Source organism: Epinephelus moara, chromosome 5 (assembly GCF_006386435.1).
Source record: "Epinephelus moara isolate mb chromosome 5, YSFRI_EMoa_1.0, whole genome shotgun sequence".
Lineage (NCBI taxonomy): Eukaryota > Metazoa > Chordata > Actinopteri > Perciformes > Serranidae > Epinephelus > Epinephelus moara.
The window spans coordinates 16,888,974-16,912,885 of NC_065510.1; the positions used below are offsets into that span (position 1 = coordinate 16,888,974).

Below are 23,912 nucleotides of genomic sequence, written 5' to 3' on the forward strand. Positions count from 1 at the left end.
AGGAGGCACTCCGGCTCCTCCTCGGGCAGCGCCGTTCTAGGCTGCATTAACTCTAACTTACAGGAGACTGCCAGGCTCAAACAGCACCGTTACAGATACCATGGGCAACCATGTGAGAGGAGAGGAGACATGAAGCCCTCGTATAAGCAGCACATGGGGGGTTGGCAGTTCACTGGCTGTCCTGAGGCTCCACACAGGAGCTCTGGGTACTCATTCATTCTCCCACTGCAGAATTTAAGGTTTGAGACTCTGTGTGTGTGTGTGTGTGTGTGTGTGTGTATACAGGTGCCTTTAATATTTCTAATAAATTATGAAATACTCATTTAACATTAATTGTTGTAATGTATATGGTCAGTTAAAAGAATATTGACCTGATAGAACATTGTTTGCTTATACATAGCATGATAAAATACACCTTATTAAATCATTAATCCTTGAAAAATGGACCTCCTGCGGTTGGCTGCAGGAGGTCCATAGGGTCATTGACTGCATGATCCTGTTTGAATAAGATATAATAGCTAAAGCCTTCTTTTTTCTTTTTTTGGCAGCAGAAAGCTGAGGCTTCTGTCCCCACTGCATGTCATGACCTTATATTATCTTACCTTACCTTACCTTACCTTACCTTACCTTACCTTACTTGCTGTGCAATTGTGGTATTTTGCCGTAATTACATCAGAATTTCCCTGTAATAGCTGCGGGAGGTCATTGTTAGCATAATCCTGGATATATATCAATTTAAAATAAAAACCATAATAGCGAGAGCATTCATACTTCATGCAGCAAAAAGGTGAAAAGTCTTACCTTACATGAATGCGGTGCAATTTAAGTATTTTGCCCTAAATACTTACGCCAGGGCCACACCGGACGCAGAAGCGCTGCGAATAGCTTCGAAGCGCAGAGAAGCGAAGCCAGTTTCCTTTCGGCACCCATTTTAACCGATTGTGTCATCCACACCGGCCGCGCCGCACCGCGCCACACAGCTCCGTGGCCAGCCCTGCAGCGATCGTTTCGGCGTCTGGTCTATTTTCTGCGTGAGTCGCGAGCAAATGTGTCAAGCCGGGCAGGAAGTAAAATAAAGGAACAACAACAGCATCCGGTCAATTTTCAGAATAAAACAAATTTCAAAATAAAACACCCCATTTGACAAATGTGATGTATATATGTGTGTGTGTTTATATACATATTAGTCAGTGGTATCTAAACACCACGAGAGAGATGAACACCCACACACACAAACACACACACACACCCACAAACACAAGAAAGAGAGAGAGAGAGAGAGACACACACACACACAGAGTAGGCTGGCTATAGGGGGTTGGGGTTGGGGCACACACACGCAAACAGAGAGAGATACCCATGATGGAAAAACAGCCCCAAATGTGATGGAGACAACAGCTGGGAGCAGAAGCGCTTGTCGACCGGCGTGGAGAAATGCACGTCTGATATGAACGGGCACGCGCGAGAGTTTCGGTGCGCTGCGCTTCGCAGCACTTCATTGGCAGTGTGGCCCTGGTGTTAGGAATCTTCTCTCTTCCATGTCCTCATGTTTAACAACAGTAATGACCTCACTGCACTACGTTACATGAGGTGCAAAACGGCACAAAAACATGTGCCAGCATCAGAGGAATGAATGGATGTCTTTTCACTCTGCTTATGAAAATGAGCATATCCTGAAAACTAAATAATGTACATAGTTCAAATAACTTATGGAGTGTTAAGGAAAGAAATCTTTATGTTTCAACATTCAAAAATCTTTTGGATCAATATTTTCTTGTGTTTTTATTTTGTAAAATTTGATGAACAAACATGTTACTTAACAACAAAACTTGAATACTTTTGCTTTAGCTTTCATTGTACAGATCTTAGGGATATTACGTATTTTAAGATTCTCCAAGAAATGACATCACAATAAGCAAATATACCGATGTGGCCAATTAGCTGACCATTTATATCGCGAGTTCAAAGGGTTAATCAGTGATTTAATAACTGATTTAATAAAATGACATTTGCAAGAATTCACCGTGCCTAAATGAAAACACCCAGGCAGAACCAGGAGGAGTCTCTAACACAGTGTCAATCACTGCTGTTGCAGACACTGTAGCCCCTCCTCCACCACACATGCTCTTAATTAGTTGTGCTTAGTATCCTCAGCACATGGCTTCAGGAGGAGCTCTGAAAACACAAAGGTTTAGAAACAACCAACCAACAACCTCCTTTGCCAAAGAAACCTTACATGGTGAAGATAAGTAAACAAAAGACAGCTTCTGTGAAAGTGAAAGCAAGCCTTCCCATGATCAGTCTGTTTATGTGTCTTTACAGTGTACGCTACTGTTGGCCATCACACTCTCACTCCTACCTTCTCATGTGTTAATATTTGGCCATGGACTTTCCATGTCGACATGTGATGTGTGAGGTACACAGGGTACGTTGGTTGTTGACATTCTGGGACACCGTGTCAAGTTCAGCCTGTTAAATGCATTGTCTTCTTTCAAAATACACTTCCGTTTTCAGAGGAAATTTAACGTTTGCATACAGTCTCTTTCAAAATAAATGCACTTTTTCCTTCAACAACAAATGTACATGGTTATGTTTAGCCAACACACACGTGGTTGGGTTTAGGCAACAAAAGCACATGGTCGAGTTTAGGAAAAAAGAACAGGGTTTGCTTTTAAAATCACACTGGAAGCAGACACTGACCTCCTGGGTGAAAGTCCTATCCACCACCCCTCTTGTCAGCCCCCTTAACGTGCATTGTTGTCCCGCTTTGTTTCCCCCTGACGGCATTGGGCACTAATACACAATAACAGCGACCGGCCGTTTATCATGCTGACGTGAAAAGTGTCTGACGCCGGAAGTCACTGCCTAAGCGCCGGTATTCGACGACTTCAGTATGCGACTGGGTTGTGTTAGCAGCAGCATGTGCACGAGCAGTGATTGGCACTGTGTTTGTGACTTCTCCTGGCTCTGATTGGTTGTTTTCGTTTCAGGCGAGGTGGCTTCTTTGACATCTCATTAAAAGCATGAGGAGGAGTCATAGGCACCTGATGTTTTCAGATTATCTGTCTCATGTACGACTGTCAGCATACAGGGACAGTGAAAGTTATTTTTTCATAGAAGTTACCTACTGTAGTTTTAATCCATTTGTTTTGTTGTAACAGTTAAAAACACAAACCAGTGATTCGTGGTAATCCTGTTAAAAAAAAAAAAGAGTCTGCTTTGCTCATAATGAAATAGGCTGGATGAGCACTCTGCGTGCCCTCCTCAGAATTGTAACTGATGTGTATAATTTGTGAAACATAAAGGATAATGAGTTGCATGTGGTGCACCAGGAGTCCCAAGGACAAGGATTGAGAGCCACTGCCTTAGGTCATTATCACTTTCATTAAACCTCATTAATAAAAAAGAGTCTGGTGTTCAGACCTATATGCATGCCTTTGAAGACATTACATAAACAGTATGTGTCTCATCTGTTAATCAGTGCCTACAACAAGATTTTTCCACATGACTGAAGAGACTAACTTTTCATTCCCTTATTATTTCACTGTAAACAGCTGCATGAAAAAAACAAAAACAAACAAAAAAAAAACAGTTTTCGACAGCTACAAAAATAGCCGAAGCACGTGAAGCCCCTTGAGGCGAGATGTAAAAATAATGTGTCTGGTCAATGTCATCCAAAATCTTGTGTACAGTGCAAGGCTGCACACCAATCTGCAGCTCCTACATGCAGTGTAACACAAATAAAGGTCAAGCTATGTCTGCATCCCGGCTGTTTTCCTGCCTGATCAGTTTTGTGATCTGTGTCGAGGGACACAAGTGCAGATAATCAAACATTTTTATTATCAACTTCTTTTCATATGATAAACTTTTATGTAACATCGACTGTAAATATATTGTACAAGTCATATAGATGGGTAGAATCTAGTGCTGCCCCCGACTAAGAATTTTCCTTGTCGACCAACAGTCGTCATTTAGGGCCATTAGTCGACTAGTCACCCACATGTTTACGATATTAATGTAATTATTGAATGATATATTTTGGGCAGGGCAACACAATGGTTTGAGTTGAAGGTGTGAGAAAGAATAGTATCAGTAACATTGTTAACACTGTGCTACATTACAGAGAAATACAAAACCGTACTAATGAACCTTCATTAATATAGGCCTATATTTTATCTACAAGTGCACGTCACACACTGAGCGAGCCGCCTGTTAATGACGCTGTGGGCTAATGGGCATGTAGCTACTTCCATGTTTCAGATGATACGTCATGTTTGTAGTCGACCAATGAAGATGAGTTTACATATCACCTTGGGTTCGTCCTTCACCTTCTCAAAATGATTCCACACTTTGGATTTCCTGCCCGACATGTTATTAACTAGCCTGTGGAATAACTGCAGGTACCAGCCCTGGAAATTAGGGGTCATACACATGCCGCTCCCTTAACCGCCTGGAGAACGCGAGGTCGGTACCGGGTGCAAATTTTGTGCGTTTTTTGTGCCAGCATTTAAGAGCGTGGCTGCAGCAGGTTGCTTGTTAAGCAAGAATTGTATAGCCTATTTACCTGAAATCCTGAGTGCAGAGCTGATCTTCTTCCAGGCGCTGTTTAAAAGTGTGGAGGCCTATCGTCTGTTGGACAGATGTAAAGCTCTGGGTAGCCCTGCACTAACATGATCAACTTTTCCGTATTTATCAGACTGAATATTTACGCAAGAAGGGAAAGATATCTGTTGGCTGTGATTGGTTTGTAATGTGACTCCTGTCTGACTGCTGAGTGTGGCCTCTTCCTGTGTCTGTCCTTTCAAATTATATTTCCCACATGGTTCAGTCATATAGGTTTTGGTTTATTTTGACAAGCTGCAGCTCATGTTGCTGTTTTTCTGCGATTAAGCAACCAATAAAATCTTGCCGACTAATGACCTTTCAGGTCGACTAACATTTGGTTGACTATTAGGGGTAGCCATAGTAGAATCATTTTATTCTTTCATTTCAGTGATTGGTGGGAGCCCAAATTATACTGGAGCTAAATTTTCTTTTAGTTATTAAGTTATTTAGTTAGTCTCAAAGCTCAAAGCTTCTCTGGGAAGGGATTTCAGATGTACAGCTCAACAGATACATCATATATAAGTAAATTAAATTATAGAAAAAGCAGTAAGGGCTACTAGTCGATGTTCAGTCTGCATGTCGTCTCCATGTCTCAGGTTTCCTCCTGCTGTTTTCTCTCTCATTGAGTGAGAGAGTGAACTGTAGACTCTACATTGCCCGTAGATCTAAATGTGATTGCGAATGGCTGTCTGTCTTCATGTGTTACCCCTGTGATAAACTGGCGACCTGTCCAGGCTGGCTGTATGCCCAACGTGAGCTGGGATGGGCTCCACCCCTTCACAACCCTGCACAGGATCAGCGGGTATAGAAAATAGATGGATGGAAAAACAAAATGACATCTAATCTTTCCACATGTGGTCCCCTCAGAACAATGTTCAGCTAACTAACCTGTTTCACTTAGAAACACACAAACACGTTCTGTAAATGACATGTCTGTGCTTATTTGCTTCAGCATTGCATTGTGCACGAGCTGTATATCTATTATTTTCCTAGAGGGTTATAATGGCTGTAATGAGATTATGATATGGCATCTATTTCTGTACCATGTTGCTCTGTCATCTCATTTAGTCAAAGGGGAAAAGAAACAATTCTAATCGGAGCCACTCATCTGGAAGTATTTTTTCCAGCTGCAGGCATTGTAGCGTGTTTTCTTTTTCAGTATCCTGTAATCAAACTAGCTGATAGCCACCGCTGCACCTCTTTAAGTTCCACTTAATGAGAACAAGTCAAATTGGCCCATCGTTGGCACTACAGCTGAGGGAGCACAACTTATCTTAATGAGGATCTAGCTACCCATTATCAGCTGGTAACCCGACCCAACATGTTACCACTATTATCAACCCCCACCCCGGGGCTCGCACATACACAAACACTTTCTCACCCGCTCGTTATCAGCTTGCCTTCTCCTTTAAGCCCGCTGCAGACAGTGTAACCACATTGGACAGTAATTGTACCTCTCGCTCCTGCCTAATTGAATTGACAAGGAGCCGGAATTGATGTCATTTAACACATTGATCTTTGGAGACAATGAGACAGAATGCCTCATGCCCCCCCCCCACACCTCCCCACCCCCGTTTTTCCTCCCACCTGTCTTCTATTTTCTTCCCTCTGATTCATCTGCCCATTCCTTTGATTTGCCATGTTATTGCCTGAATTACCAGATCCATTCCTCACTTCTTTCGCCATCCCTCCGTTTCAGCGTTTTCTCGCTATTGTCATTTTTTTATTGCATTAGTTTCAAGGGAGGTACAGAGACGCGGCGATAAAAACAGAATTTAGTCCCAATTAAAGACTGAATGCAGTCGCATTTTCCTTTTAATGCGTCAGAAATATATTGATCGCCTGCATTTTCATTAAGTCTGTTCTTTTCGTTGATGGCAGGAATAAAAGCTTTGGACATTTATTCACATAATGCTCACAAATACCATAAAAATAAACATAGACAACAGTCTGGATCAAGAAATCAAAGAACTACAAGGTTAAACAAATTGTCTTCCAGCACGGCTATAAAACAGTCATTCATTTTTTGTAACTGCTTATCCTGTTACTGGGGGTGCTGGAGTCTATCCCAGCTGACATTGAGCGAAACCCTGGACAGGTCACTGGACTATCACAGGGCTGTAGGGCTGCCACTAACGATTATTTTCATTGTCGACTAATCTGTCGATTATTTCTTCGATTAGTCGACTAATCATTTCATCGAAAAATGTGTTAAAATGTTGAAAAACATCGGTCTGTCGCACACAAACCCCAAAATTACGTCATCTAATGTCTTGTTTCATACTCACGCCGAAGGGTTTTAGTTCACTGTCACGGGAGAGTGTGTAAAGCTGCCAATATCTGAACGTAAGAAGCTGCAGTAAGAGTATTTTGGGGTACTTTTATAGTACTTTTCTATGAAAAATGACTCAAACCGATTAGTCGACTACTAAAATAGTCACCGATTATTTTAATAGTCGATTAGTCACAGATTAGTCGACTAATCGTGGCAGCCCTACAGGGCTGACACAAAGAGACAGACGCTCACGCTCACATTCACATGTACTGGCAATTAACAGTCACCACTTAACCTAACCTACATGTCTCTGGGCTGTGGGAGGAAGCCGGAGTACCTGGAGAAAGCCCGTGCTGACACAGGGAGAACATGCAAACACCCCAACCCTGTTGCTGTGAGGCGACAATGCTAAGCGCTGCACCACCGTGCCACCCACTATAAAACATTCAGCTACAAAAACAGATAATACACCTGTTTATTTACTGTCATTGAAACAATACTTAAAGGGGAAATACGCCCATTTTCAAAAATCATACATGTACATGGTATTCCTATGGTCTAAGGCAGTCAGAGAATATCACTAAACATGAACAACTCAAAGTGCTAAAACTCAAATTTGTGATGTCATCAAGAATAAAGTCTGGAGCTGCTTCATAGACAATGAATTGGAAAAGATTTTGTAAACAAACCTGAGAGCACCCAGGAGAATGTTCTGAGTTTGTTTCTGTTTCATAACTGACAGCACTACAATAAGACTTTTCTCATTCAAAAGACATTTTGTAAGAGTGACTAACTTTGCTCAGAATATGTGAATCATCTGCTTTCTCTCTTTAGAAAACATCAACTTTTATTAATTTCCAATGTGAACACACACCAGACTTGTGTATTCATGTAAAAATTGTACATCTCGCTCATGACCTGCCGAGCGTTTTTCAGAACTCTTTAAAGTCTTCCCCAGACATTTACTCATATTCCACAAGACACTCTAAGGACCTTTATCGTCCATATCGTCGGACTTCTTGTAATCAATATTCATTGAACTACAGAGGACCATCTCTTTGGAACAACCCTCTTCCATCTCTACAATCATCATTGACATTATCATCAACAACAAATAATCTGTTTCTACAAAACCTGGCTCCAGCAGCTCCGGATTTTACACCCAATGATATCACAAGCTTGAGACTTACCTCTCTGGTTTCTGGCTCTGAGAGAGTAGCTCATGTTCACAAATATCGATTGAACTCTCCACAGCCATGGAAATAACATATTGGAATTCTCAGTCTTGGTGGTGTTCCCCTTTAAAAATAACGCCTAGCTCTCACTTTACATTTCAAAATAAAATAGAGAATCGACATACCTGAAGCCAAGCGCCATGTTTTTCTGCACATTATGCAGCTGCTACTGTATGTCTGATTCCACCATTACAGGGTCTGAAATGCAGTGAAGCAGATTGCGCAGCAGTGCACCACTGAATTACACAACTTACTTTGGGAGGGCCTGAGAGAGCGAGCACGCTCAGTGCCCTCAGCCGTTCCACCAGCATGCACCGTCCACCAGCCGTCTCCTGAGCGGGCAAGAATAACTCCACACGCTACTGCCTCCATTACCCCGCACACTTGATGCTTATTTTCAGGCACCCTCCTCTATCTTCCTCTCCCCAACTGAGAATGAATGAGTGCACACCGGGGGGTGGAAAATAATGGATGGGGACAGTTGGGAACATTGTCTGCAAAACACCACGGGGACTTGTGTTTACCAGACAAAACCGAACATGCACATTCCATTATGTGGCAGTCAAAAACTAAGCAATCAATGTTTCTGTATGGGAGACAATTGAATCAACAGGCAACTGTGTTGTCAAGCTTTTAATGGCTGTGAATTTGAGAGCGGAATTGCCTGCACACACGGGGCACACCTGGATGGGAACGGAGGGAAGTCAAATAGTTTCCCAGATAAACACCATAGACACACAAATTCAATAACGTGACTCGCTTTGTCTTCCTCACTTTGTTTCTTTCCCTCTCACACACATATCAGAGTACCACAGTTTGGGCAGACCCAGGCTGAATATGAGCCTGACGCATTGACTAACCTATGATTCATCCTCGTGGACTTCCTTGTATATAAAATTTGTGATGGGGGATTCATGCGTAGTGCTTTTAATTGGGTGCTTTATGTTTTGCAGGAAACCCAACATGAGCAATACATTTTTTATGGCATGCTGAAGGAGTTTTGACATATCAAAGCGGAAGAGTAATTACAGTATAAGAGGAAGCATATTTTTAGTAATGGTAGCCCTCTTGACTTACTGTAACTGTCATGCATGCTGCATTGATCTTAATGATACAAGATTATACACAGCACTGTGCTAGATATAAGAAAATAAGCTCACCAATTACTACTACTCGGTTGTCGATAGGAGGTCAGAATAACAGGTGATGGGTTTTTTTCCCCTGTGGACTGACATCACTGTGCTGTTTTAATCTCCTTAAGTCAGATTAAAGAGTTCAGAGTTTTGAGAAATAAAACAGCTGGGATTTCAGATTCCAGAAAATGAAAAAAAAAAACAAAAAAAAAAAAACACCAATTTTGTTTCAGCGGTGTGTCTTTTTAATGAGAGTTTGCTTGTGTCATGAGCAGCCTGACCATTTTCTCTTTCTTGCAGTTCAATTAAGGCTGTCAGTTATACACAAAATCGTGTGAATATATTTGAAGTGTCCTCGGAAAAGGTTCAAGTTAAGCCCTCTTTTTATTTTTGGCAGTGAGCATCTTCAATCCTATGCGTCCCTCTGGTGCCTTAATGACACATTAGGCTCTTTAGGCAGCACAATGACTAATGTTGTCATGTCCTCTGCTTTGGCATAGAAGAGCTTGTCTGTACTTGCACATCAAAGTGAGAGTGCCTGTATGAGTGTGTGGCACATAATGGAAGGCAACTGAATGCTATCCTCATTTCCTCTCCTCCTCTACGTCAATCAGCAATTCTTTAAAAGACATGTTGTGTATGTTTCAGAATATGACTTTCAAATATAACAACATCAAATGCATGCAGTACAGTAGTGGGGTTAATGTCAGGTGGGTTTTCCTTTTCATGGAATCTCAAACATATTGTTCTTATTATGAAAAACAGTTTTCTTCCTTTCAGTTTGGTGCATTGCTCCTCAAAGAAATGCCTGCACTGTGTGATTGCTATTAGAAGAGGGGGTGACTAACTGTAGTATGAGCTGGGAGACAAATGACTCATTCCTAATGTTTAACATCCATATGAGAGAAAACTCGTGCTATATGAGCCTTAGACAAGGGCAAGCCAGCAATACATTAGCCCGAAAAGGGAATCATATCTGTTTTTATGGCTACAGGCTCTTTTCATTGAGCAGCACTTTAACGTCAGTGACCTTGCACACATGTGAATTCCCCACAGCAAGCACAGCCACACTGAGACGCATGTTGGGCTCGAAGTGTGACAAATCTAAAATGAAGAAATTGCTGAAAGATTGCGGTTGTTTGTCCTCAAGTTGGCGTCTCCTTGAATGTCAAGTCTTTTGTAAGTCAGGAGAAGAGAAAGTGGATTTGGACTACTTGTTTTTAACTTCCAGAAGTGGTGCCAGCTCACTGACAGTTACATCACAAGTAGACTAAAATTCTTTGCTACAGCCTCACGTACTTCCCCAGCCAAATACAACCTCAAAGAAAGAGCTCAGGTAGTCAATGTCACCATGTTGTGGGTCTGAGTTTACAGTAGCAGCTCAGCCTCCCCGCTGCTGCTGCTGCTGCTCGCTCTCTGTTTGATAGGAGACATATTCAGGACTAATGTGGAAGCAGCAGTTTTACAACCTGATAGTGACCAAGGTGTTGAGAGTGACAATCAATTTTAACCTTGATGTGAGTTTACTATGAGGTGGGCGTTTGATGGGGTCTCATTTAGTTCTTCGTGACACTCAGATACAAGGCGCTCTGTTCCACTCAATTATCAAAAGGGCAGGACAATAGTGCAGCAACAGAGAGATAAGCAACCACATTTTGTGTCTCATTAAACAGGATAATGACTAAATAGCTCCTTTACTTAAAGCCCTGTTGTCCTGTGGTCATTTTGCCTCAAAGAAATCCTTATTTGAGGAATCAGCAGGCGTGGATAAATGGGAATACATGACACCAGGTGTGTGTTTTTCTGCAAAGGCTGATGATCATTTTTGGTCGTTCGCCTTCGTGCTATGCGGGGCAGAACTGTCAGATGGTTGCCTGGCAACGACACAACTAATTTTGTATGCTGGTATTGCTTTGACAGGAGATCACCGTGTCTTACAATCTGTTGATCATCCTGCTAACCATTTTTTTTTCTTCTTCTTCTTCTCTGCAAACCCAAAAAAAATATTTTAAGAAGCCACAACTGCCTTGAAGATATTAAATCAGCAGATTTGATTGCTTGTCTTTTTGTGTTAACTTGTCAAAATGAAGCAGAGCATTTGCATACATGATTTGCACCATCCAGAAACAACTTCCTCTTTATTAAAAAGGATCAATTGTGTATTTATATGTAGCTCAGGTTTCAAAAGGGAGAGACGAGCCACGCCTTTTCATTTGTCAGCTGTCAAAATAAAAGGACAGAATAATTAACATGAATGATTGTTTATAGACCTTTAATTCGAGCTGTGGTGGTATTTGACTTCGTGCAGTAGCTGATTGAGAGCACCTGAGGGAGGGTTATCAGCATAGCAGTAAATGTAGCCCATTCTTCACTTCTAAGATGGAGCACAGTCTTTAGCTGTGTCCCATTTCCTCACACCTCTTTCCACTTCTAATATTGCTGTTGTTATCCATTCATTTTACTCTTTTACTCTACTTATTGCAGCCTTACACCAAACTATTTTTCAAGCAATTTTACCTCTGTTGGTGCGCGTTCCCATGATCTCAATTGTTTGGAGTACTACGGTGATAAAACTGCCCATCTGTCATAGGTCTTTTTCTCCTCTTGAAGTTCAGATGAAATCAAACATGTTAACGCTGTCTTAAGTTTTTAGTCTTGGCTCACGCAAATACTGACGTTCAATGACATTAACATTGTCAACAACCAATAGCTCCAGCACCAAACAGGAAGCAGCAAGCTGGGTAGATAGTAAACAAGGAGGGGCTCTGGGGCGGCAAAAGAACAAGCTTTGGTTCTCTTGTACTGTGGAAAATTAGGAGAAACTGGTGACGCTTTGGAGTGAAAAGACTCCATGTTTAATGAGCTGGGTCTCACTCTGAAGTTCTCAAAAATCCAGCGCTTGGGCAGTGACTTGTGGAGTCAGTCACTGATGACAAAAGCCGTCCTTTAATGTATGCGTCCTACGCAGTCGGTCACACTTACAGTTTCAGGCGTTACCCTGTTCTTTTTTCCTCAACTCAACCACGTGCTTTTGTTGCCTAAACCCAACCATATGCGTTAGTTGTTGGAGGAAATAAAAAGTCAGTTTGCAGTGTTGTACTGATGTAGTGCGTTTATTTTGAAAGAGACTGTACGTAAATGGTAAATTTCCTGTGGAAACGAAAGTGTATTTTGAAAGAAGACAATAATTGTAACAGGCAGAACCTGACACAGTGTCCCAGAACATCAACAACCAACGCACCCAGGGTACCTTTCATGTTGTTTCTGGACGTAGAAAGTCCATGACCAAACATCGATATGTGACGAGGTCAGAGTGAGAATGTGTTGGTTTAATTTGGCTTTCATCTGATCCAACATATGGAACATATTTTAGTGACGAATCCTAATTTTAAAAACAGTTAATCTCTTATTCCCACAATCTCCTCCAGCTAAAGCAGTACGGCTAACCAACGGAGACTGTTAGCGAGTTGACTTGACAAAATTCCAAATGTAAAGTTTGTACATAATACAGTTTGTTCTTATGGATCATAGTGATGCCGAATTGGTAAGAATCAGTCGATATATGGCGCCTTTCATCTTGTGTTTCCAGAGCAATGTGTTTTTGCAGACACATACGAAATTGTTATTATGTTGAATTTCTAAGAGGGATGGAAAATAATCTCAAAATGAATCTCGCTGTACTCTTGCAAATGTGACTCTGCAAGAATGCCAGTCTCTGCAAATCTTGTAGTGTTGTGACCAAAAGCTCACAGGGTGTCAGACTTTTGTCTTTTAAACATATTTTCAAAGAATTTTTCAAGGTCTTCTAGTGTATGGAGGCATTAGCCTGTAAAGAAGCAAAGGGTTTGATCCCAAAAAATTAACATACTGTAAAATAAACGTTTAATTTCCCCCCTAATTTTCAACTATATCGTAGTAATCAATGCAGCCCAAATTCCACACGCAAGCAGCCAGTTTACTGCAGTCATTCAAAGCTCTGTCTTGTTCTGACAGAAACAGAGACTATAATACCCAGAGTCCCTGAGGATAAATTAGGGAACATCCTTATCATGCTGGGGCAACTTATTAAGTGTTGTGCAGATATCTGTTTAATAAATTAGTGACAAAACTTTTCATTTATCTCAGTAAAACTTAACCTTTATTCACATACAGTACATTCTGTACAGCACCATTAGAATTTTACCACTTCCCGCTGCCTGAGACACACATATGCATTTCTCTAGAGGGATCAGAGCACCGGATCATTTATATGTGTCCTGGAGCAGAAATGGTTCACTCCAAGACACTGACAGCATCTTTCTAACCTTCGGGCCAAGCTGCCATCCCGAGCTAGATAGTAAAAGTCAAAATCTAATAACTGGAGTAGTATAAATCACCCCACTCTTCTCCATGGTTTCTGAGCAAAAACAGTAGAGCTTGTAAGTGGTAAATGGGGCGCCCAGGTGGCGTAGCGGAGAGCGGAGCCTCTTTCTTGGCCGGGTGTTTCAATGAGCACAATTGGCAATATTTCTGTATGAAAGACGGCACGAGATCCTGTCCTAGTTTCTGCGCGTTAACCGGAGAGTAGGGGAATCTGGAAAAGCGAGAAGCTCCGTGCTGCTCTCCCCGTGGACCTCCCCCCTGTCAGGTGAAAAAGAAGCAGTTGGTGACTCTGTGTGTGTCAGGTGGAGCACATGGTAGTCTACACTCTCCTAAAGTCACCAGTAGGAGTTGGCAGCGGCAGGAAGTGCTGCACACAGGGGAATTGGCGACAACTTAATTGATACTTGCCAGATAGGATGGTTGCTAGGTAACATACCAAAATGTTTGAGTCATGTTTTGTGTTCTGTGACAGAGTATATTTTTGGAATTGGCAGTCGACCCTAAATATGCTGCATACCCTTTGGTTCGGTTGCTTCAACAGGAAATGTACACTGTGAAATATGTGGTGCACTTTTGGAAGACTGTAATGAATTGTACTATAACTGTGTTAATGTGGTGTTTGTATGCTTTCTTTCACAGACTGGCAGGAAAGAGAAAGGTGACCCGTTGAACTCAGCCATTGATAAGATGACCAAAAAGACCAGGGACCTGCGCAGACAGGTGAGTGCATTTTTCACGCTACTTCTCAACATCTCAGTGTTATGTTGTTGTTTTGTCCGTCTCTTAATACTCTCTTACGCTGCCTGTGGCACTCAGCCATGAGCCCATTCTTTTCATACTAAGCACCTGAATCTTTAAAAACAGGTCATATATTCATTCACTTTTTTAAAAGGCTAAATGATGTCCTAAAACAGCTGGACACTGTAGCTTCTGACAAATGTCTCTCAAACCTGAGTAAGTAGTGTATTTGTCTGGGCCTATTTTCAGCAGATTCTGTGCTGTAATTGGTATTTAGAAAAATAAGTAGAGTATATGTGAATCTGATCAAATTAAAACCACAGTGCCCATGTTCATCTTAATTAGAGAACATGTTAGACACAGTGACACCGCCCTGATACAATTACAGGCCCCCCTTGGTGAAACTAATTGGGGAACAATATCACTGTCTTTAAGAGGCTGTGGCATGCTCAATTTTAGCTAGTGGTATCTTGTTAAAGTAGACAACCTGAGGCATCTATTGATACTAACCATGTTGGCATAGCTTGTCAGGAAGTGGGTTAAATATGCTCCATATTTAGGCTAGATTTTGGTGAGGGAATGACTGGCATGGCCATTTTTAAAGGGGCCTCTTACACTTTCAACGTTCTACGGGCACCCAGGCATCTCCCCTAAACTTCAGATGGCTTGTTCCCAGTAAATATTTTGTTCCATACAATCAATGCACTCCTTTAGATTAAAACTGTATATTTGACTTTTTTAGGAAAAGGACAACCGGGCTATAGAGACAGAGCGCAACGCGTCATAATCTGAAAGCCACGCCCCCAAAGGGGAAACGAGGCCCGCTTTCCCCTCACACTTTACCCCTCCGTTTCCAGCCTGCTGAGTTTTCCCTAAGTCCAAATGCCAAAAAGTTGCTGTGTGGTGGGCTGCACGGCCAATAAAAAACCCAGAGCTTAGCTTTTATCAGCTGCTGAGCAGAAAAACAGAACCTCGTAGAAGACAAAAGTGGATACAGGTAATAAAACGTGAGGCTTCAACAGGGAAGAAATTGTGAGATCCTGACACTCGGTATGCCTATGTGTGCAGCAAACACTTTGTCAAACCCTCCAAATGTATTTTTTAGAGTAACAGTTAACTGTATGTATGTATGTTAAGCTAAAGCACTGACAGTATGAATGCAACTTCTGTTATAATTGGGCCCAGCGCTCCGCAATTCAAGCAGTCCAGTCTGCTCTAGGACTTCTATCAATTTACCAGCATGTAGAGGCATGTCTCAAAACAACAACGTGTGCCGGTAGTAGGAGCAGGCTGATGGCTGAGCATGCCGAAATGCTCATCTTCTTAAAAAAGAATCTCCACATCATGTTTTTTCCAAGACGAGCAAGGTAAGGAGAAGGGACACTGAGGTAGACCAGCAATATTAAGCTTATCAATATACCGTTGCCTCCCTTGTAGGCATAGCGTGCTAAAATAATCCTTTGCCATCTTATTATTAGCTAATTATTAGTTAGCTATAGCTAATCATTTTAGCTAGCTAGCTAGCAATTCAGTCGTGGAGACTTGAAGGTGCGGCTGCGGAGGCAGAATGACAGCGAACGAGCAAAGAAGTGGAGGGGAAAGCGGGCCTCGTTTTCCTTTTGGGGGTGTGGCTTTCAGATTATGACGCGTTACACTCTGTCTCTATTTGAAGAGCAATGAATCCCCTAACTCATATATACATACATATATACATATATCTATATATATATATATAAAAAACACATTAAAACAGGATTGTACCGTAAAGCTTCAGTTAGTAGCCTGGGCTATTATTTACCTATGTCAACGGTCCTATATTTGGGACAGGAGACTATATGGGTCAGGCCTTTAATTCCTTTCACACAACACTGTTGCTCGGTAAAGATTGTGACAAAGCATTAAATTCTTCATTTTAACCAGTATGAATATTACTTATAAAAAAGTTAGGCCAGGACAGCGCAACAGAGAGAGAGTTACAGCACCTGGCGTACCAACACAACACCACTTTATCCTGTTAAAACAATACTCACAACTTTGATTAATTTTTATGAAAACCCTTTTGTTTCTTTTGATCTGTGGACCCTTACAGGCTAAAGAAATATGAATAACTTACAAGATAATTGAGGACTGCACACATTATTTGAGGTAGCCAACAACCCAGTTTTGTACATCCAAAGAACGTCTACAAAACAAAATGAACTGCTTGGCAACCAGACCAAGCCTCTAATTGAGACAGGCCTTTATTTGTCAAAATGTGTAACCCTACCTGGCGAGTAAAGGGGACTAGGCTTTTGATTGAAGTTTTATAGTATGGATGCGATTCCTTAGCTCTCCACATTGACATAGTTTTCATCTAGTCTATATACTTCAACAGCATAATCAAAATCCTGAAATCCAGTTGTGGCCTTTGGTTTTGGTATGCCACCCCAAAATTTCAGTGGCCCCATCTGACATCCCCTACAAAATATTTCTGGGGGCAACACAGGTCTCACAGTGGAATATTGTTGCTCACTGAGCCTCACTGCCAAAAAAAAGCTTGATACTCCATGCTTATGAAGGATCACAGGGGGCCAGGTACAGGTCACTAGTAACAGGGTATCAGAAATGTGCAGTAAAATTATTTTCCAAATTACCCTCCATTAGTGATGAATAAGTAGGCGATTCATGCTGCGATATGTGACTTCAGAACTCAAAAGCAATATTGATTTATTTATCATCGTCTTTAAGGACAAATTTAATCTTGCTTTCCACTCTTGGATCTTGCAGAGTACGAAAAAAATGTCGGCACCATCCTTGCAAAAACAAAAAAAGGGGACACTTAATGAGCACTCACAAAGTGTCTGTTGATGTAATACAATAATTCAAGCGTGCTTCTGAGGTACTCCTTCAATTCTAATTAATTAAAACTGAAATTTTCATGACTTGTACCACACATCTTTTAGTAAAGATTGGAGTGTATCTGAGCAGGCATCTTGCCCCAGAAAAAAAGCAAACCTATTCATAAACCATCACGACATGAGTTGTGTTCCCTGAATACTGTTTCAGTCCCAGACAACCCTTTCCTGTCATGCAGTGCAGGATATTTTTTTGTGTGCTGGAGAGACACTCAGGCAAAATTGACAAAAGCAACTACCTTCACGGAGTCGCTGCGGTTGTGTCCTCTCTGACCTCTTAAGACCAGGGGATCATTCCAGATGGGAGGCTATAAGTCACCCTCCCGTTGGGCATTTGGTGGGGCTGCCTGACAGGCTGGCAGGCGGTACTCACTCTGACAGGATGTTCTATTGACTCAGGGTTCGGCTTGACAGAATGGGCGGTCTGTTTGAGCTTCGAATTTAGATGGGAGGGCAAACTTGTAGCCCACATGCAGGCATTACATAGAGCTGTGATACTGTAATTACAAGTTTAGCAAGTCAGTGGCGCCGTGTAGAGACACAAGACCTTCCTGAGGGGAGGAGCACAATTGCGCGTCTCAGCATTTCAGTCTCCACCGTCTCCATTGTGAAAAGGGGGAATCAAATAGTACAGCAGACAAGCACACATGACAGACAGCATTTGTGAAATGGGAGCAGGTAAGACTGAACAAGCCTTGTGACAACGCTGCTCAGAGAAATGCGGCACTGTTTTTTAATTTATTTATTTTTTTATTCCCTTTCATGCTGTTGTATACATACAAGACAATGCTAAGCTGTCTTGTTATCCAGGGCGAATTCTGTAGATGTCAGGCATGTCGTTCCCACCCCCCATTTTGTTTTCTTAATAAATGTAAATTTCAACAACACTCCCCAGTGTGACGAAGACAATGTAGCGTTTTTGCATCATGCAAATGTTGATTACAAACATGACATTGAAGTTTGTTTTCTATCCAAAGCAGATAAATGAAGGACGCGCAAGCAAGTGTTGAACAGACCTCCTTGACTCAAAAATTACACCCTGGCAACCTGTGGTTATTCCTGTCTCCCTCCACAGTGATTATGCAGTTGCTCTTTATTTACAATAGATATTAATCATCTGCATTTCCTGACAAGAGACCTCAATCAACACTGAAGTGTGTATTCAAAGCCATGCCCCAGCCAGGTTTTGGTGAGATTTACCTGATAGCAAATATGTCATTTACCCGTATTTCTTTTGCAGTTTCATGTGAATGTGAACAAAGACACACACACACACACACACACACACACACACACACACACACACACACAGACAATGTGAAAAATGTAAAACAAATACAAAAAACAAAACTGAAGTCTTCACCCTGGGCTCCCTGATGGCTTGACCATGCCCCTCAGCAGGCCAGCACATGAAATTTGCATATGTTCTAATTTACATATCTTATTAGTTTTAAAGTCCAGAGATAAATGCAGATTTTTTTTCCGCAACTCTCAGTGTAGTGAGGTTTTTTTATTAGTCTGTCTTTGCCAAGGACTAAAGACAATGGGCTGACAATATATGAACTAAACAAGTGCTTCCCAATTGGTGGGTCGCAGTCCAAAAGTGGGTCTCGGATCCATTCTTAATGGACCACAAGTGGCTTGGAAATGTGTCGTTTGTAAAAAAGACACTTTATTTTGAAGTACAGTGAATTTCCAGTATAGAGCTTTCATTTTGAAGTGCCGTTCCCTGCTGTAGAGTGAGGGAGTGGCGGACAGCTACTTAACAGAGACAGCAAACTAGCTCAATGACATGGCCAAACACAAACGCTGTGTGGACCTTGAACTAGTTAAGGAGAAATCTGGACCCCGTGGCTGGACCAGTTGGGAACCACTGAACTAAACCAAAACTCTGCACTTTTACAATGATAGAAACTGAATATGGTATGGAGAATTTTGTGTATATAATTTGCCTAAAAAGCAAAGATCTCCATGTGCACATCTGAGATCTGGGGTGGTATTCACCAAGGTTCGTTGTGCAAAGAGTTTCTCCTATTGACAAAAATCTAAAGAAATCATTAGAATTATGACATTTTCTATAAATTTCCCCTAAAAGTCAAGACAAAGTAAAAAATAAAAGTATTTCGCAATGCATCTTAGCCCTTAAGAGAGCTTTAGTTAGTAGGGAGGAAGACTTTTAAGAGGCTTAAAGACCTTTGCACACTGAGTCAATTTTTTTCATCCAAAATTGTTGCACGTCAAAAAAATAAATACAACCTCACGTTGTGTCAATCATGTTTCCACACTGAGTCCGAAACTTTTCTCTGTCATTAAAATTTTCAGAACAGGTTCGATTTTCTGGGATTTTTGCATCCATCAGAAGCCTTTAGAGACGTTTGACCAAGAATCAGTGAAGAAAATGTGACGGTGGGACACATCCGGGGCAAGACAGAAGAACGGGGCGCACAGAATCATTTCATAACTCAGATAGCTCACTTTTAACAGGTCAGATAGTAATATTCAGGTGAATGGTGATGATGGCGATGAGGATGTGGACTGCGCTCAGAATTTTGAGACAGAGAGGGAGGACAGCTCCGCCCCTTCACGCAGCCGCAGTACCAAATACAAGACAGGGAGGGAGTGGTGACAGCTAGATAGGTAACTCCAGTGGAGAGAGGCACAAGAAGGAAATGTGTCTTTTCATTTTGTCACATACTGTGAATTTTCGCACCGAATACAACAATAAAACTTAGCGGAATCGGTGTACAAGGTTTCTGTGTTTAACAAGTTTCTTAAGCAGAGGAGAAAACAACAGAAAGACAAAAGGAGGAGGAGAAATATCCTCCAGGCATTGAATGACAGTGAGTTTATAAAATGCTACAGATTAAATTGCACAGGGATAATGTTTGTGATCGATCTCATTAAGAGATGCGCCCACAACTCTCACCCAATGCAGTAACGATACAACACCAGAAATAAAGTGATCACAGCACTAAGATATTTGGCAGCTGGAAAAATGAACAGTGCAGCAGTGATGACTTGAGTCTGTCTCACTCCTCCATCAGCAGAGTGATCGTACTAACAATGACAACACTTTCACAGTCTCATATTGTGATGAGGTTCATTTCCTTTCCGCTGAATGTCCACACCTTGCAGGCTCACAAAAGGGCAACCAATCACATCTGTTAAAAGAGAGTGTCATACTAAGCAACAAGGTCAATCACACCTCCTCACTAAGGTAAAAGTTTCTGTCGCTTCAATTGCTCTGAGGATTTTCCTGAATCACACCTAAGCTAGGACTCCTTGCTAGAGTTTTTTGGGCTAAGTTAGGAACTCTTTGAGAGTTCTCTCCGAATGTTTGTGAGGGTGGTTTTTACCTTTGACTGTTGAAACTGAACAGTATGTTCATTTAGAAGAAGAAAAGCTGTCTGTCTGATCTGTCCAATGTACTGTCTAAATATTATAGAAGATGGGCTCCATTTTGTTTTTACTGTCCTTTTTATTGTGCACTGTGCAATACTTTGTTTAGTGAGATAAAAATAGATATTGATTTTGTAAATATGGAAGATGCATTAAGACCAAGATGGCTGTTCACATATGAAATATATAAATTGGCCAGTTATCTGGACAAAGACTCGGAGAAGAGGTAAAAAGCAATCTGTCGAGATGATCTGTAGACATTTAGTGGTTTTCTCACAATAGAACATTAAGGCCCTGATCACAGAGAACGTGTTTTGCAACCTGCAAAATGCAAGACACGCTACATTGCCTTTTTTTTTTTAACTTAATGCCAGTAGTAAAAAAAAAAACAAAAAAAACAATTGCTGCACCTTTTTATTGTTGCCAAGCAACTGACCGTAATATCTACAGGGTTCCTACGCAAGTATGGAAAGTATGGAAAAGTATGGAAATAAATTTGATCAATTTCCAGGTATTAAAAAGTATGGAAAATGAGAAATAAAGTATGGAAAAATATTTATGTTTCCAGACTATTACCATTGTTCTAAAGTACTGTTTTCTAAAATAGAAAATTAGGTATTTCCAAAAATAATTTAATCAGTCCGGATCGTGTTTTATGCCGGGCCAAGCACAGTTTGTGTGAGAGCAAACGTCTCAGAAAACATACCGCTCCTTTTACCTGATTGACAAGTGGTATGTCCAGTCCGCTGCCCCATGACCCTCCTCCAGCCCCCCAGGTATCAAGTTTCACTCCAACACTGCACCTTCGACAAGAAGACGAGTTTGACGTGGTTCACAATGGGTAGATGCAAGTTTTTGGATGGATGGCTTGACAATGCTGTATATAGTAAATACTGGTTGGCCAAGGATTCCCAATTCACACACAGAGCTAGATGCAAGCTTTGTGTGAAATCGTTTGACATTGCCAACATGGGGGAGAAGGCGATTCTGAGCCACATGAAAGGAAAAACACACCGACATCTCGTTACTGCATCGCTTGCACCCAGAGTCCCAACTTTTTTGCCTCAGCCCAGACATTGAACTTACCTGAGTTTTTATTTGCATGCCATTATGGTACTTGGCTACAATTGCCTATTAAGAATAATTAAATATGATGTGAAATATAATACACTGATATATTTACTCAGATGTCGCATATTCTCTAAAAAAAAACGCAGACAAGTCTGGAAATTAGGGTATGGAAAAGTATGGAATTTTGAAATTCCAAATGTGTAGGAACCCTGTATCTAGTTCCTAAAATGTTCAGGCAGAGGGTACTTGTTCTAGCTCTGGTTGAGGGTGAGAGGCTGTCAGTAAATAGTTTGTTGGCCACAGGGAAACAGAGATCTGTGTGGGTACATTAGAGCCTAATATAGAGGGTGGATCATGGCGAGTACCACCAGTTGGTCCAGGAGCTTCTCCTCCATGATGGCCATTTCCAGGCATATTTTAGGATGACTCGGGGGCAGTTTGACAACTTGCTGTCTATAGCTCTGGGTATCCAGCAACTGCTACCACCAGTTTCCCCTCCATTGTTCACCAACTGTAAACTTGTTGTCGTGACCACCACAGAAGGCCCGCCTCTCAAATAATTCGATTGGTCAATGGGGAAAAAGATGACTCGGGGCACTTTTCCGCTCTGAGTTAAAGTTTTTCAACTGAAGGAGTTCAGAGCGCTCCGGCAAAAACACCAGGTGCCTAGAGCGCAGAAACACGAGGTGCGTTGCAACACAAAAACCGCGGGCAAAAAACTTCTCATTAAATACAATTACAAAAAGGCACCTCCAGCTGCTAATATGCTTTCTGTGTGATCAGGGCCTTAGGATATTGTTTTATTTTGTTTTCTTTCCTTGTGGAAGACCAGACGAAATTTTGAAAAATAATGGGGCCCATGTGGGATGGGCCAAATGATTTGGCACGACACAAAAATAAAAAATTGAAAATATGAATGAATGTTCTTGCAAGCCAAAAAATAAACATCCATATTATCTGATTATTAAAACTAAACTTTATGCACTTTTTATCCCCTGAAAACCAAGACAACATGCTCTGGTTTGTCTTAATCTAAAACTTCATCTCAGTAAGTCAGTGCCCCTTATGCCTTACCAGCCTTTTAACAGCAGATGAGCCTCTGCTTTCCTGCTGTACGTCTGGTGCTGGCAGCAGTGGAGTTTCATTCATACTGACCTTCTGGTACAGGATGTAGCCAGAAATGATAGCGACAGTGAACATTTCTGCTCTGTGCATTGTTATTATAATGATAAAATACTAATATTGTGACTTTCAAAACACAAGATAAGGACATTTCAAGATAGGACATACGTGAGATATAATATTTTGAAGTAATTATTCAGGCATTTATAGAGGCAATAACCAAGTGCCTCCATGCTCTCCATTACAAAGAAAATATATTGTATTTGTGAATGATATGGACAAGAGGAAGAACATTTGGAAAGCAATAAGACACCTAAGATCCAATGGTGTCAGAACAGAGCACTCAGCTAAATTCCAGTATGCTGCATCACTGAAGAGTGTAACCTTTCTTTTGCTGGTTTTAAAGGCAAGATTTTTTTGATGTTCTAAAGAAATTTATTTAATTATCTTTCACGCTTCCGAAGCAGTCAATAATGTTATCTGCGCAGCTTCTTGAATTGTATCGCACATTAATGCGGTTTAAAGGTGAAAGATGAAATGAAAGTGAAATGAAAGAGTTTAATAATTCTGATTTACTAATGTTAATCCATTATACTGTTGTTGGCCTGATATAGATAGTGATAATAATGTCTTCTCTAATTTAATATCGCCTTTTTTGATAATAAATCAATTGCTTTTATATATTCGTGCACGCATAGCTTGGATGTCATTGAAAATGTGATGAGGGCGAGGACTTAAAAGGAAAACTGTCTGTGCTGTTTTGATGCTACTCAGGACATTAGATGTGGTGTAGGTGTAGAGATGGAGGGGAGGCGGGTGGGCTTGCAGCAACCTTAGCTTTAATGCAGGAGTTCGCCTACAGACACAGAATGTTTACATTTGCCTTTGTATTAACTGCAACCACTTTTGATCTTTCCTTAACCTTACAAAGACTTTTAGCTGGAGAACCTTAAACATTATTTTTGCAGACTTGCATAGAGGAGGAATGCTTGGAGGGATAGCGTATTTTGAGACTGTGTTGTGGTGACTAGTGCAGGCATTAAAGGCCAAACATTTGAACTTTAAAAGTCCCTAACTC

At 41.2% G+C, this 23,912-nt stretch overlaps 1 protein-coding gene across 2 annotated transcripts in view; it reads left to right on the top strand.

The window, feature by feature from the left end:
* The window catches only part of ctnna2 (catenin (cadherin-associated protein), alpha 2), a 512,716-nt gene that overhangs the window by 348,854 nt on the left and 139,950 nt on the right, over positions 1-23,912 (top strand). For both annotated transcript variants that reach the window (XM_050043846.1, XM_050043847.1), the window contains one exon: positions 14,250-14,330. In XM_050043846.1, coding sequence (XP_049899803.1) covers positions 14,250-14,330 — 81 coding nt within the window. The remainder of the gene's footprint in view (positions 1-14,249; positions 14,331-23,912) is intronic.